At 44.8% G+C, this 15,584-nt stretch overlaps 1 protein-coding gene across 1 annotated transcript in view; it reads left to right on the top strand.

Moving 5' to 3' along the window:
• The first annotated feature begins 2,390 nt into the window (after positions 1 to 2,390).
• nell2a (neural EGFL like 2a) overlaps positions 2,391 to 15,584 on the top strand; it is a 56,760-nt gene continuing 43,566 nt past the window's right edge. Inside the window, exons 1-6 of the mRNA XM_076139308.1 lie at positions 2,391 to 2,442; positions 2,668 to 2,796; positions 11,344 to 11,494; positions 12,661 to 12,834; positions 12,938 to 13,034; positions 15,462 to 15,534. Coding sequence (XP_075995423.1) covers positions 2,391 to 2,442; positions 2,668 to 2,796; positions 11,344 to 11,494; positions 12,661 to 12,834; positions 12,938 to 13,034; positions 15,462 to 15,534 — 676 coding nt within the window. The remainder of the gene's footprint in view (positions 2,443 to 2,667; positions 2,797 to 11,343; positions 11,495 to 12,660; positions 12,835 to 12,937; positions 13,035 to 15,461; positions 15,535 to 15,584) is intronic.

Here is a 15,584-nt window from a genome sequence, read left to right as displayed (position 1 = left end):
CAGTTTTACATTGGTTGCATTAAGTTTATATTATGATTGAATCATAAAACGCTGAGCGCTGGTGGAAATTAAACACACATTACCGAGCAGGCAGATGTAATGATTCACTGGAGCTGAACATTTTAATAAGACAGGTGAATGTCAATTCTGAAAGACAAGCAAGGTGAATATAGCGTGTAATTAAACAACAAGCAAATCCCTGCAGAGCCCAGGGGGGAACAAGAAAGGCTGTTTCACTGCTGTTCATTCAAATCCTGGCACAGCTATGACACATGATGCCATTTTGTCGCGGGTGTTATATGGCACAATTATGGCCAAAGAGAATGAGCCCCCAAGAGCATTGTAATGCATCACCCATCTGGTTCTTTTACAGATGAACAAAAGGATCCGGACTTCCACTGTTATGCTGTCCTTGCCCTGAGAGACTGTGTGTGCGTGCGTGTGTGTGTGCGTGTGTTTGTGTGTGAGTTGACGGAAGAAATGGAAGTCTGCATCTACCTCATGTGCATTTATTACCCCTCTTGGCTGAGCACATACTCTAATGACTTTTATTTTCCTCATGGCACTTTCGGAAATGACAACTTGTGGGCAATACAAAGTAATTACATTTCCTCTGTCTGGACCCAGAAGAAATCCAGTATTATTAATTATGAATACAGGGTTGGAGGCCGTCTCCTATAGCAGATGTGATACTCTGACTCGACATGGAGAGGCCTGCCTTTGTTTTAATGACATTACGAGCCCAGTGGCTGACAGACAGGGGACTATTTATCAAACATATTCATTTTGCGTGATCCCGCAGTTAGAAAAACAAAAGATGGTATTTACATAAATGAAACAATATCAAATGCAGATTGATGTGGCAAATATGTCAGTCAGGATCCCATAAGAGGGAGGAAAGCACCATGGAGGATCTGGAGTTGTCCCCAGAATAATATCTGCTGGCTTTTGATAACAGCCACTTGTCAGCCGAGTTTGACAGATCAGCAGAGCCAACTGAAGACTTTGCCTATGATCCAGGGATTGGATTTTGTTTGGGGTTTGGGATAGACTTGGGATTGTTTTTGAACAGGCCTCCACTAAAACGTTCATGTAAATTTGCCAGAAAAAAAAGATTAGAATTCTGGGAAAATGTAACTGTTTATCCGGCTTTCTGATCAATAAATAAGCAAATAAATGGATACTGACAAAAGATGTTTCAAAACGGCCAACCGGTTTCCATGGACGATGGCAATGCAAGAGCAGGATCACATACGCCGCCACGATCAAAGCATCTGTGCTCTACAAAAGGGGAATGAACTGAGTCAGCCAGCCAGCCAGCCAGCCACGCCATTTCAATTCATTTTCATCCCACCTGTCACAAGGCCCAACTTCAGCTTCACTAGATGACTTTGCTTAATAGAAGAAAGAAAAAAACTGCAGCAGTCAGAGACAATATGCTTACGGGAACATCACAAGCTTCATTACTTGTGGGTAAACTTCATTTTCTATTGAACAATCTCCATTTATTCATGTTCCTCTCTTGCGTAGGTGCCTGACCTTGGTATTAAAGTCACTTTAATATACATACAATTATAAATTTTCATCCAGCATGCCTTTCAAATGACTTCCTTTTTGGATTAATTCTTTATTATGAGGGAATGACGTCACTAAATATGACACTGCACTCCTTTGCTGGCAAGTTTGGGAATTACTTTACTGCTGCGACAACCTCAACAACAAAAAATCCCCAAAAAGAAGCAGATTTTAATCATAAATGTATCATAGTTCGTCTAAAGTGACCATGCATGCTTGTTACCACATTTATGTTTTGTGTTTTGTGTTGCATTGTGTTGTTGCAGAGTTTCCAGGGCGCTCCTAACTATTCCAGGCGTGGCTGCAACAAGGCAGTCTCCCCCGGTTGGAGCCACAAGGGGGCACCGTCGATCTTCCCTTCTCTTCTTTCTTGTCGCCGCACACACGCACACACACGCACACACTCACACTCACACTCACTCACACACCCTCCTCCTGCTGTAGCGGGGCTGTGCAGCTCTCATTCAGCAGCTGAGGGGCGTTTGTTGAGCCTTTGGAGCAGCAGCAGCAGCAGCGGCGGAGCCTCCACTCCGCTCCCCGCGTCCTCTGGTCCTCATCTGTGCCGCGGATGATGCCGATGGAGCAAACCCCGCGTTAAATGGGATAATTTGCACACATTTCTTCGTCTTCCGGATGTGCTTTCTCTTGTTTTGCATCAATAGGCATCTAAAGTTGTGATGATGCCTCAGACTAGTATCTGGGATTGGTGATAACCTTCTGAGCGACGGCGAGAGATCATTGGCGTGTTGATTGAACAACCCTGTCTGTAGGAAGTGGACGAAACATGGACTAATTTTTGAAAAAACACATTCATGATGGGATTATTACAGCTATTTCTGGTTGTCGGCATATTTTGCGCCGCCTCAGGTAAGAAACAGGACAGTCAGTGATTGCAAAGATGCTACTGCATGTGTTGCACCATACAGGTTAGATGATACAGATATAATATTATGATGCTTTATCTCAGAGAGGAACCAGGTTTACCTAACTACCTAACTCTTATACATTTAGTTACGTCCCCTTGTCTTTGCATCACAGGTGTCCTTGTCTGTTAATAGCGACGCCTCTAATGTATTGCTGTTTGGTGATAAGTTGTAGGTTTTGGGGTTGATCCTGCCCTGCGCATCAATGTGTTTGATGACCTAACGCTGGGAGAAGGATATGATGGAGTTACTCAGGTCCAGGGCTTCCACAGCGAGTCCAGAGCTTTCCACTTCCAAGGTACAGAAACACACTCCATGTTTGTTTGTTTGTTTGTTTGTTTATTGTTATCAGATGGAAGTTGATTGAATGAATGTCTCCACTGATGCCTGTCAAATAATGTCCACAACATCACAACATTGATTTTGTACTGCGATGCTCGATGAGCCAATAGATCTTTTTTTCTGAGGATGAAGTCCATATCACAGTTGTGTCAGAGGAGCCTTGTCCACCAACATACGGCGGATTTGCAGACTGACTCGGGGCCCTTAGAGTGCCACCTGCCCCAAACAATAGGGAATGTTATGTCCCCATGAAAAATTGGGGTGAGCAGGGTTAGCAGAGGGGGAGGGGGGGGGGGGGGTCTGACAAGGAATAATAGAAGGACTGAGCATAATCACATTAGCCAAGAACAAAAGTGCCCCAACAGAGATGTCCATGGAGAGATGGTGATGGGAGTGTGGACGCTGAATGGACTCCTGGCAAAAATCCCTGTGAGTGATGTTCCTACAGTCTGAGCTGTGGAGGCGGTGTGAACAGTTTATTATCCCACCCCCAAATACAGATGATTAGAAGAGTGAACAATCCTTAAGTGTCCATATCATCAGGTTTGAGTCTATTAAGTATGTTAAGCATGACACTGAGGTAATGGCACTGTGGAAAATGGAGTTGTCAAATCAGCTCGCCGTGCCCGACTCGCATATTGTGTCATCCAGACAGTCATTACAAATGAGGCTGTTAAAAGCCCCATCACAAGGCTGGAGATGGCTATCATAACCCAGCCGAAGGTAGCTCCAGAGGAAATTGCTTTTAGTATCCAGATCAGTGCCAAGCCAAAGATATGGCAACATTGAAATCCTCAGTGGGCTGATTTCTCATCTGAATACCCATCACATAATGTGTGAAAGTGGCAGTGTTGTTGTGGAACAGAGGAACACACCAGCGTCATTTGTCTGCATCTCTCCTCCCGTCCTCCTTGCCGATATCTTCTAATCTATCCCCGCACAACAGCTGAGACAGCAACACTTCTGCATGGAGCAGCAACTCCGGCATCTCTGTGAAGACGGGCCATTTGATGTCCTCTGTTGGAGACAACGCTCAGAAGTGTACCGGGGCAGGTAGAGAGATAGAGAGACTAGCGGGGAGAGTTAGAGAGGAGGAGAGAGAGAATACAAGACACAAAGGCAGCTACAGTGAGAGGCTCTTCAGCTTTTTAACAGAGTGATATAACAACATGACTGTTCTGTGATTGCTATCGCTCAATAGACCCTCTTGTTTCCCCACATTGGCTCTGTACGGACTTATTAGATTCAATTACTCAGGCAGAGAGGCTCGGTGTTATTTATGGCAGAGGTTACCTACATCAGTCACTGGGATGTCCGTGTTAAGTCAGTGTGTCGGCTGGGGAGGAGGCATGCAAAGCAAAACGCCCCATTTCTTTTTGTTTGTGATCAGAAGTAGACAGAGAAGCTTATACGTAGAACTGCAGAAAAGGAGAGAAAGAGAGGGAGAGAGAGAGAGGGAGGGAAGAGAGAGAAGAACTGCCTGCCAGCTGTTTGAGCGACTGTGCCGCTGTGCCGATTCCACATGTACGGCTGCTTGGCTGGCCGGGACCAGCATACAGGCCCGCGGTGACATTCCGACGCTCATTAGATAGCGGGCAGAACATATCCATGGCTGTCCCTTCCACCGCCTGTTTGCCTGGCTGCCTGGAGGGAAGGCTGTTATCTCCGGGTGCTGGGTGGAGGCAGGAGGAGGGGGAGCTGCTGAGTGCTGAAAGGGAAGGAGAAGGGGGTTGTATGTGGTAGGAGGGGGAGAGCCATTCACAGTATTTAAGTGTGTGTTCGTGTGTGTGTGTGTGCAGATAAGCCCATGTGTGTGTGTGTGTACATGTATATTGCTGTGGTATCTTTGTACCAACATCTCTGTTTACCACAGAGTGTTTTTCCATCAGAGAAAGTGAAAGAGGAGAGCATTGAGCGGTGGGATGCTGCTGTTTAGCCGCCCCCCTGCTGATGCTTTTGAAGGCAGCTGTCAGCGCTACATTGCATGGCATCAGGAGAGGGGGACCTGAGGGATGGGCATGATAGAGCGAGAGAAAGGCCCCAGGCTACACTCATCCCGCCTCCCCATGGCAGGTGATATTCGGCCACGCCAGGAAAAAAAAAACCACACACACATCGCGTCGAAAGAATTCCCTCATAAATTGCAATATCTCTGCGTTTAGATGTGACTGCTAACAAGCACAAGGGAGCCACACCCAGGAGCCAGGAGCTCCACAAGCACAGCAACACAGAGCACTCCCCTCCCCCAACACACACACACACACACACACACACTTACACACACACACACAATGCATGGGGCAAACTCATTCTAAGAAGAAGCGCACAGTTCCAAGAAGCATCTATTCATCTCCTGTGTGACCCACCTGTGTGTCTGTACGTGTGCATGTGTGAACCCCGCCTGTCTCAGGAAGCCTCCTCGTCTCCAGACTGTTTGAACGCTGCTAGTCAGGTGTGTGTGTGTGTGTGTGTGTGTGTGTGTACGTGCCGGTGATTATGTCCCAGACTGCTGTGACACCGATGTGTAACGGGATGGAAAAAAACTCATGTATTATACAGAAGTGCTTTATGTGTATTCCCGTGTGTGTGTGTGTGTGTGTGTGTGTGTGTGTGTGAGAGAGAGAGGGAGAGAGAGAGAAAGAAACACAGTGGGAATGTGTACATGTGAGGCGCAGTTTATGTGCTCATTTGTATGATATTTGTTTTTGTAATCCTGATGCTCAGACTCGCACCAAGCCTTAACAGTATGCTGTAGGAGAGTGTTGTGCTGCATGTGACACACACATTCATCATGTGATAAAAGCCTCCACAATTTCGAAAATCATACTTTTTGGTTTGGGAGCGATTTCTCAGAATGCACGTTTGTACTTCATGACGCACTTCTCTTCAAATCCAACAGGGGGAAGTAAGAACTCTCCGACTCTCTCTCTTTCTTACACTTTAAGTATAATGCAGGATGTTCTGCCTTCATGCTCTGTCAGGAAACAATCTAGTGGCCCTGGTGTTTCAGACAGTTTCAGACAACAGACGACAGATCCAAGTTGATATCTAACCAAGCGTATACTGTGTGATCTGGTCTTCAGCAGGTAGGCATAGGGGGCGCTGTTCTGTGCTAATCATGCCCCTTTGTGCAAGAAAGAATGAAATGAAAGATGACCGTCCGCCTACGGGAATCAATAAGAAATGGAGTCATCATTTTTCTTCTTAGCACTGACAAAGGAGGTCATAGTAACTCTCGGTTTTGTCAGCGTTCCATTTGTCTCTTTGCTGTTTCCTGTTGCGAGATGTATTCTTCTGTCCTGCCGACCCAAAAGTTGCACATTCTTCCCCCAAAACTTAACTGACATCATCCACAAACTTCCTGTCACTTCGCTCGTTGCCTGCTCGAGGAAGTTCGATCTCGACTTCGGCAGAGAAGCACTGATGGGCGCGCGGCGAGAGATTCCCCCCCAGGGCAGCGTGCAGCTGGCTGGCTGGCTGGAAGGCTGGAAGGCTGTCATTAGCTTTGTGTGTGTGTGAATGTCAGGCAGGCGGTCACACAGGAGGCTGATCTGAGAATTAGGGAGAAATTGCTGGCCAAAGCAGTCCTGGAGGTGCCCTTGGCTCAGTTTAGTATTTGTTCCAGGAGAGCAGACACACTGTGAATTTGTGTGTTTGTGTGTGTGCGTGTGTGTGTGCGGGGAGGTTATGGGTCGTCGAATGCACATTGACTGAGTGCAGTGGAATATTCAGGAGCTTTAACGAGTTGCGTCTTTGTGTTTGCTGGACTATCTGCATTTCTCTATGGCTGCCTCTCTTTTTGTATGAGTTAACGTCAACATTTGTTTGGAGCTGTAGGCCAGCCAGTGTGTGTGTGTGTGTATGTGTGTGTGTGTGTGTGTGTGTGTGTATCTCGCGGTGTCTTCCCCTCCTGTTTGTGTTCATAGATGCATACAATATGTGTGTGTTTGACAGTAATGAAGGGTTTGGAGTTTGCTGCTGCTGGAGAGTTTATCATCACTCTAATCCCTCTGGAGAGATATTTTCTTGCCTCACCCTCCCACCCACGCACACACACACACACACACACACTACTCTCCGTCTCTAGATAATATGTATTGTTGGAAATGTGCCCTGTCATATTTCAAAAGTGAAACATAAAGTAATAAAGCAGTGGATGTTTGTGGGATTCATCATGGTACTTGTGCCCTTCCTGTGCTGATTGGATGATTGTGTTTATTCTGACTCCTCTTTGCCCTGCGTGTTTATTCTATATCCTGGCTCACTTCTGGTTCTTTACCGGGTGAGAGATGCTTATTTGCAAAATGTGGATGAAGAGTTGTTGCAAAGCTGTGGGCGGTGTGTGACTTAGTTCTGGCAAACCATTAGAGACCAAACATTGAGAATCCTCATTATTCACAGACAAAAGTGGCTGCGGTCTGGTTTGATATCTGTAATACTCTTTTATTTTTGATTTCCTCTGAGTAATAATTAAATACAAGTCCAAAAGTGAAGTGAACAGAGATGTAGGCGTTCTGTTTGTCCTGTAAGAGTGTGTTCATTTGTCCTGGGAATGAGGGGAACCGCCGTAACCCCCTTCAGGTACAAACTCTCATATTCTGTAAATGCTAGTTGTGAAAAGAATTGTGAGAGAGAGAGGAGGATTGTGGGATATCTGGGAGTATCTGGTCTCTTGAGCTCTTGCTGCAGGGCACCTGTTCTAAATGCTAAATGTCTGAGCCAGTGATTGGCGCAGTGCTACGAATATACGGAAGCGAGAATGCAGTATCTGAGGTGTGTGTGTGTGAGGGGCGAGGCGGGGGTGGGGGGGATTTACAGCTGTATTGGCCCTAGTGGTCAGACAAACTAGGGCTGCGAGAGACAGTTTCAGATTAGCATTGAAGCGCTAGGATAAAATGGTTTGAGTTAAACTACTAAATCGCGATGTGCCCAGGAGATACGATCAAGTCGGAGCCCAAAGCAGTTCTTCCTAAGGATTGCTGTTGAGCTTGAGGTTTTCCGAGGTCTTTGTCACTGATGCAACTGGACCGTGCCTCAAACAGCGTTTTCTCACAAGCAACTCGTTTATATTGCCTGTAAACAATTTTGATAGTTGATAACAGACGCGTTTATTACATTGAAAAATACGCTAATTTGAATGCGATGATTCAGATCATCATTTCCAACCTATTTTGTGTCAGTATCTCACATCAGAGGGGTTGTTTGAAGCAGGTGGCTGCCCCGTCTCGGTGCCTGCCAACAGATAATCGACCAAAGGCCTCCTCCTCAACAGGGGCACATTGATTTGGCAGTAGTGAAAGCTGGCCCTCTCATCACAGCGCTGACTCACCCGATGCTCTTTCATGTATGTTTTCACGGATAATCAGATGTTACCGGTACAGCCGTACTCATCCTCATTCATCCGCCGCGCAGGAATGCTATAGCGTAGGGATCATTTTCAAAACCCGAGCGTTTCCCTGCCATTCTTCAATTGAGAACACGCCTCAGTTCCCCGCATCCCCTGATGTCCCATTTGAAGCCGTCGCCTCCCATCAGCGCAGACGGAATGGTGGAGGGAGTCGATCAAAGGCTCTTAGCTGGCAAACCGCGGTGCGTCCCGGTGGTAGATCTTCATCGGCTCTTGCCATCATTCCGCCTCATCATCCCTTCCCCTCCCCCTCCCCCTCTCAGCTTGGACTCCACCCACCCTGACACCTGCTCCCACTGCGCCCGTTGCTCTCCTTGATTGAGACGTCACAGCAGTCTTCTATCCCGGGCCTGTCAAAGTCAAACGGATGGCACGGCAACAGATTGAGCGGCGCGCGAGATGGAGGTTTTTTTTGTAAATTTGGCAAACAAAAGGAAATCCCCCCGGAGCTCATTCACTGAAATGAATCAGTATGCACCCCTAAACATCAATGATTCCTGGTAATATCCAAGGTTATGCTGCCACTCCATTGGGTTGTATTATTAGGTGGATTCTGTCGATGGCAGCAGATTATCGCCAGGCAGAGGACTCCTGTTACAGTCATCGGACCATCTGTCTCACCTCACGCAATGACACTGGAGTGATACGGCATTGGCAGCGCAAAAGACGCATGAAGCAAAGCGCTGTGTGTGTTTCTGACGGGCTGGATATTCTGCCTCAGTCTAACACAAACGATACGATTGTAACCCGCTGTAAGCTCTATGGAGAGACATTAAAACACTCTTCGTTCCAGCTGTCATTGTATCAGATACCGCCGAGAACACTGAAGACTCCTAATGCGCCGGGCTTCATCATCTCGGCCTCGCTTTTGCTGTTTGGAGATTACGTCGTGTTTAATTGCCTTCTCCACCACCAGCTAGAAAGTGATGTGAATACGCGGAGGGGGGAAAAGCCGGCACGTGGGCTTGGCAGGAGCGCTCCGACTGTGCCAGGACATCTTCGCAATGCATCCCAAAGCTGGAAGTGAACTCTTTGATGTGATCGCTTCTGAGAAATGTCATCATTTATTGATGCTACCATTAAAATGGCATGGACGTCTGTGTGGTGGAGGGGGGAGGGGGGAGGAGGAGGAGGAGGAGTGGGGGAAGAAGCTTCATGCTGGCTTAAGTGGTGCCAAATCATTTTCTCAAATTTGAAAAAGCTTAAAGGTTATCATTATTAGGGAATTGTTTTATTTGATTTATTTGCAAAGCTGTGGCTGCTGTCAGATTTTAATTAGCCACCAAGCCAAGAAAAGGAGTCTTGGTGTTTTGCCTCACGACGAAAATCTGTCAAACAAATCAACTCTGTTTTAAAAGGTAGTGGTTGTTGTTTTTTTTGTTCCCATTTTATGTCACTCGCGAAGGTGAAGTCATATTTTTGAACAGATAATGAACGCTTTTATTTCCTCTGCTTGAATGTGATGATTGTAATTCACGGCACACTGGAGTCAGTCAGTCATTTCTGTCTCTAACTGGTACAAAACACTGCTGCTAAGCCAACGTGACCGCATCACCCCACACACACTTTCCCTTTGACACGGCTGACTGTTTTACACCTGATTTTTTTTCAGAAGCTCCTCATTTTGCTTTTTAAAGCAATAATAATGACCAGGAGCTTCTATGTGTACCAAGGACACGTTTGAAAGCAGCCGCTCATTAACAAAGGCAGACTTCTCCCCTTTCTATTAGATCTGCCTCTGCTATCAAGTGTTTTATGTCTTACCTTGTCTCTTTGGCTTTTAATACAAAGTGATCTTCTACTTTTATGTCTCAGCTCTCCCTCCTTCTTCAGTCCCTGTCAGATTTTTTCGATTTGGATGCTTTTATGATTCATGCTTTATCTCAACTATACAGCGCTTTGGTCAGCATAACTTGTTTTTAAAGGTGCTTTATAAATCTATTTGGCTTGACTTGACAAACCGCATATAAAATCCCTGAATCCTGCGTCACATCAGCGACCTTTCAAGCTAAAAGGTGGTAGGACTGATTTGGGAGGTGGGATACTCATTTGGGATCATTACAAGATTCTTGCTATAGCAGCTGTGATCTAAATTGAAGCTTTGTTGAGAAATAATAGTCTAAATGCTCAACTTCTTGCACTTCTTTCTTCTTTTTCCGTGCCTTAATTTCCACAATTCTCATTATTTCGTGAGAAAGTGTCGAGGTTACGTCAGCCTTTACCAAAATAGCTTGGAAATCAGGTCGTAAAGTTGAGTAAAGGAACTATCCGGGTGCAGAAACTTGTCTTGTAGCCTCGTTAAGGAGAGATTATGGGGAAATATAAAACAATTTCAAGCACAGTAAAGCAAGTCAATACTGTATATACTGTTTTCATTTCAGTGATGGGCGGAAACATTTTACCTTCATTTATATTGCAGTAATTATAGGATTAACATTAAATGTGTTTTGTGGGATGTAAAATGTTGATTTTATGTTTATGAAGTCAAATTGATGGTGTGCTTATGTGGGTGCATCAAATATTTATAATAGCCTCTGGAATTCTCTCAAAATGTTGCTGTAGTGGCAAATTTTAATCATCTGCTTCAGCTATAATGCATTTTAACGTCACTTAGTTAAAATGTAATGCATGTAGAAATACATATCATAAAACAGTAATATGGCCGCCTCCATCTTAGCAGGGTTTGCATTCTAGGGATAAATGGAACTGCTGACATTAAATCATTAACATTAGACTGCTAGCACTCAAGATATTGTTATATTTAATAAATCATTGTGATGATTTATGTATCACAAATGTAAATGACACATTATAGATCCATGGTAACACCATGTATAGTTTCTGTATTATAAATCATAAATATACCAAGATTCACAACTACTAATTTGGCATTTCAGAGATGAAGGTCACCCCATTTAATTAAAATATACTCTGAAAGTCCTTATACAAGAAATAAAACCAGAATACTAAACCATCAGTGATTTATTTTTTGTTTAAGTTTACACACGGTGGTAACATTTTCACAAATAATTGTAACTTGTCCGGGGAAAGTGACACGGGTGCTGTTATTAATACCTGACGTTTCTGTCGCCTCAGGGTCCTCCAGGGAGGTGAAGGCTCAGGATGACGTCTCAGAGCAAATGGTCCAGAAGCTGAGAGGCAAGAACGAGTTCACCGTCCTGGTGACTCTCAAACAGGAGCACCTCAACTCCGGGGTCGTCCTCTCCATCCACCATTCTGAGCACAGGTACGGCCGACAAGGTTCGGTTACATCATTTTGTTATGAGGGCGAGTGCAGAGTGAGGAGAAGGGCGACTTCTTCAAACTTCTAGGTGGATTTTTATCCCACAAATACTGAACGGCACCTGCTGTGTTTGCGGTCTGCCGGGTCATATTGCGTTACAGTTGCACTACATTCTGTCTTTGCTTACATCGGGATATTGTTTCTGGTTACAGATTACATTTTAATAAAACATGGAAACGGGGCCCCGGTGTCACACGCTGTTAACGATCTGTTCAAATCCTTAACAACCATAATTAAAGTTTTATTCAGAATTTTGTGAAACCCATCTGCATTTTGTCATATTAAAGTCTTTTAAATGTTGATTAAAAACCTGAATATTTGCATTTGATGAGTGTTTGGCTTTTTTACACTCCAGCCGTGTAAACAAAGCAAATCATTCTGTATGCCAACATATTATTCACAGTCCATCAACGATCCAAGCACGGCGTCTGTGAGCGTGAATGAAAACTGATGAGGCACTAGCTGCAGTTAGCATGCTAATGTTTCCCATTACTTTGTTGTGGCTGAGCTGTTGGATGATCAGAAACAGCAATCTGAGTTTGGCATAATGTCGTGATTGAACTGTTTGTACATTAAAGACGGGCCTGAGCACAGAGCTCACGGGGATGTTAATGACTTCCCCCAATTACTGATAAGCTTTTCCAGCCGCTCATACGTGACAACAATGGCGCCGCTGCTTTCATTTGAAAACATGCGAGAACTAATTCAGTGTCAGATAGTCGCAGCTCGTGTATTGATGGAGCCAGAATGAATGTGCACGCATGGCTGATGGAGAATGAATCTATTAGATGTGGTTTGCAGATAAATGGCTGCTATTGCCACACTTACACATGTCTGTTTTTTGAATAATGTTCCCAGAAAATGACTCTAGTTTAAATAAAGCCGCTTTTAAAGGCAGGGCTGAATGTGTGTGTGCGCGCTCGTGTGTGTTCCATTAGTGTCACTACGCTGGGTGAATCTCAGCAGTGAGGAGAAGAGAGGACGCGTTGGAACTACCAATGCAGCTGTGTAAAAAAAAAAAAAGCGAACCCCTACGAGGGAGCCATTGTTGTTGTGCCAAGCCGTCACCGCATGGCCGTCAGTTTGTGATTTGCTCTGTTGTCCTGCAGGTTCCTGGAGCTGGAGAGCAGCGGTCAGCGCAGTGAAGTGCGTCTCCACTATCGCACCAAAGGCCAGCAGGCCCACACGGAGGTCTTCCCTTACAGCCTGGCTGACGATCAGTGGCACAAAGTCTCCGTGGCCGTCAGTGCGTCTCACGTCATCCTGCACATCGACTGCAACAGGTAAGTCGCCGTTCCAGGTGTGATCTGAGATATTTCCAAGAATATTGTCAAAGATGGAAGAGTGATTTTTAGCTGTTTGTTGTGTTTTGTTTTTGTTTTGGAGGATCTATGAGCGGGTGGTGGAGGTCCCCTACATGGACATACCCGAGGGCGCCTCCTTCTGGCTCGGACAGAGAAATGCAGCTCATGGCTTCTTCAAGGTTAGCCTTTGTTTGTTTTTTGTTTTTTTTACGGTTGTGTTTCTTTTATCTTGCATGGTTTTATTCGCTATAGATGTCGGATTTAATTGCTGCCCCCCCTCACCCCCCCGATCCTCCTCAAGGTTTACCATCATAATGTGAGAGTTGCTTTTTTTACCCTGAGAATTTTTTTTTTTGTCATTGTTTTGTTCCCTTCTTCCTCGTCTGCAGCACAGCCCGGCGTAATTATCCCTGCAACCCTCACAATGCTGATTTGGGAGGAATCATTAAATAGCCTCCAGACTGTGCTCGTTAAGCTCAGTCTATTGTCCTGTTTATCTATCACGGAGACATAAATCGACACTCACACACCGGCCCCCACCCTGATGCTTTCCACCTGGGGAGACATGTCGGGGCATAAAGTTGGCTCAGCAGCATCTATACCTGCTTTAATCAGTTTGTTGGTGACAGACTATGTGTTTGATGGCACCTTCTATATTAGGTTGTGTATATGTGTGTGTATGTGTGTGTGTGTGTGCTTGCGAATGTGCCCCGGTTGTTGAATTTCCTCCCTGTTAATTGGTAGATGAAAGAAGGCTTGGAGGTCACCCACTAATCTTGTCACGTAGCAACATCTCGTCTTGCCATTCTCTCAAACACTGATTAGTGGCGAGGAAAGCACGTCTGCTTTTAAAACACACTGCTTCATTAGCATACATGCAGTGATACAGCCCCCCACTCCCCACACACACACACACACACACACACGCACATACATTGTCAAAGTCTGTAAAACTGCTTCAGTTGCAGACATTAAAATAGCAATAAAGACTCAGCTGAATGTGTTTATGTTCTTTGCCACACACACACACACACACACAACAAACACAGTTGCAGTTGACTTGTATGCTAATATAGTAAATTGGTCTGAATTATGATTCGAAACTTGGGAACCATTTATTCTTAAAGGTTGACTGCTTACATCATGTTCCATTTGAAGTTGGGAGCTCTATTCATCTTGTGGGAAATTGAGGGCATTGTGGAAAGTCAAGGACGCTGACCCTTATGACATCATACTTTGTTGTTTGCAGAAGATGACTCACGAAAGTTCTAGATTGGCTTCTGGTGGCTTTTTACTGCTTTTATTTTGCAGCTTGAAATGGAAGGAACCCTTCTGAGGTCACAGAACTGAAATGGCCAGAGTTTCTGCAGTGGCCCTTAGAGCCACAGAAGTGGTTACACAGCTGGCTTCAGATGGGGAATTGTGCTCCACATGACTAAGAACCCAAATGTAATGTGTGGCATTGGTTGGTAACTACTTTAAGCTGTTCAGGTATATAAATCCAGTTTATTCTGTGTTATTCTGAGCCTGTAGGATTCATCTTTATCTTCTTCTTCACGTCACAATTGTTTGCATTTGGCAGAGAATGAACAGAGTCAGAAAGGAATGAATCCGCTCCCTGCTGTTTGGTTTGGTGTTTCCGCAAATAAAACCTTTCTACCACAGACGAGGCTACTGATGGTGACTCACATGTGCACTTCAGGATACACAGACATGTAGGAATTATTTTTGGAGAATTCAAAATGTTCCGTATTTTCCAGTGTTTATGGTTTCATTACAAGTTTAATAAACACATCTCCTATCTGCTTTCGCTGTTGTTGCCATGAAAAATCAGTAAATCATTTCCTCAGGATTTTAAATTGATGGCCACTAAATTGAAGTGCCGAGACAATTTAAAAAACGATTTCTCCTTAAGTTACACCGAGCCACGTCTGTAAGGGAAATAAATGCTCTCCAGAAATGAAATGGGCCAGGTTGCCATGGTGACAGAGAGTATGTGCATGTGTGGTGTGTGTGTGTGTGTGTGTGTGTGTGTGTGTGTGTGTGTGTGTGTGTGTGTGTGTGTGTGTGTGTGTGTGTGTGTGTGTGTGTGCGTGTGTGTGCATTGTGTGTGTGTTTGGGGTTCGGCCATGGCACGAGAGGCTATCAATTGAGACATCTTGACTGAAATTGAATCTGTGTCACCTGGTTATGTTTATCAGATGAGAATGAGGGCAAGAAATCTGTTCTCACTCCCACGTGATTGTTTCACTTGTCCTGTTACTAGATGATTCATCGATGCAACAACCTGGGAGACATATTATCTCAAAACTAACTTCTCCGTCTCTCAGTCCCCAGATTGAGAAATAAATTTCCACTCTGTCAGATTTTATTACTGCTTCATTGTTGTCGTTTTATGAGTGCAGCGTTTACCAAGGCGCTCATAAATCCTGTTGTTATTTTTGTCTTTGGGAAAATGTTTGTGTTTGGATTTCACTTTGTCTTGTCGTGTGGAAAATGTACAATGATAAAAAGTTTGGTGTGTGTGTGTGTGTGTGTGTGTGTGTGTGTGTGTGTGTGTGTGTGTGTGTGTGTGTGTGTGTGTGTGTGTGTGTGTGTGTGTGTAGGGAGTAATGCAGGATGTGGAGATCCTGGTGATGCCACAGGGATACATCTCACAGTGTCCAGACCTAAACAGAAGTGAGTGTCGTCTCTTTTTTCATTTTTGAATTGTTCTTTAATAAATTGAT

The sequence above is a fragment of the Genypterus blacodes genome, unplaced genomic scaffold (assembly GCF_046128005.1).
Source record: "Genypterus blacodes isolate CSIRO-AG114 ecotype Tasmania unplaced genomic scaffold, CSIRO-AGI_Gbla_v1 ptg000015l_1, whole genome shotgun sequence".
NCBI lineage: Eukaryota > Metazoa > Chordata > Actinopteri > Ophidiiformes > Ophidiidae > Genypterus > Genypterus blacodes.
This window is presented reverse-complemented; position numbering and strand designations above follow the sequence as displayed.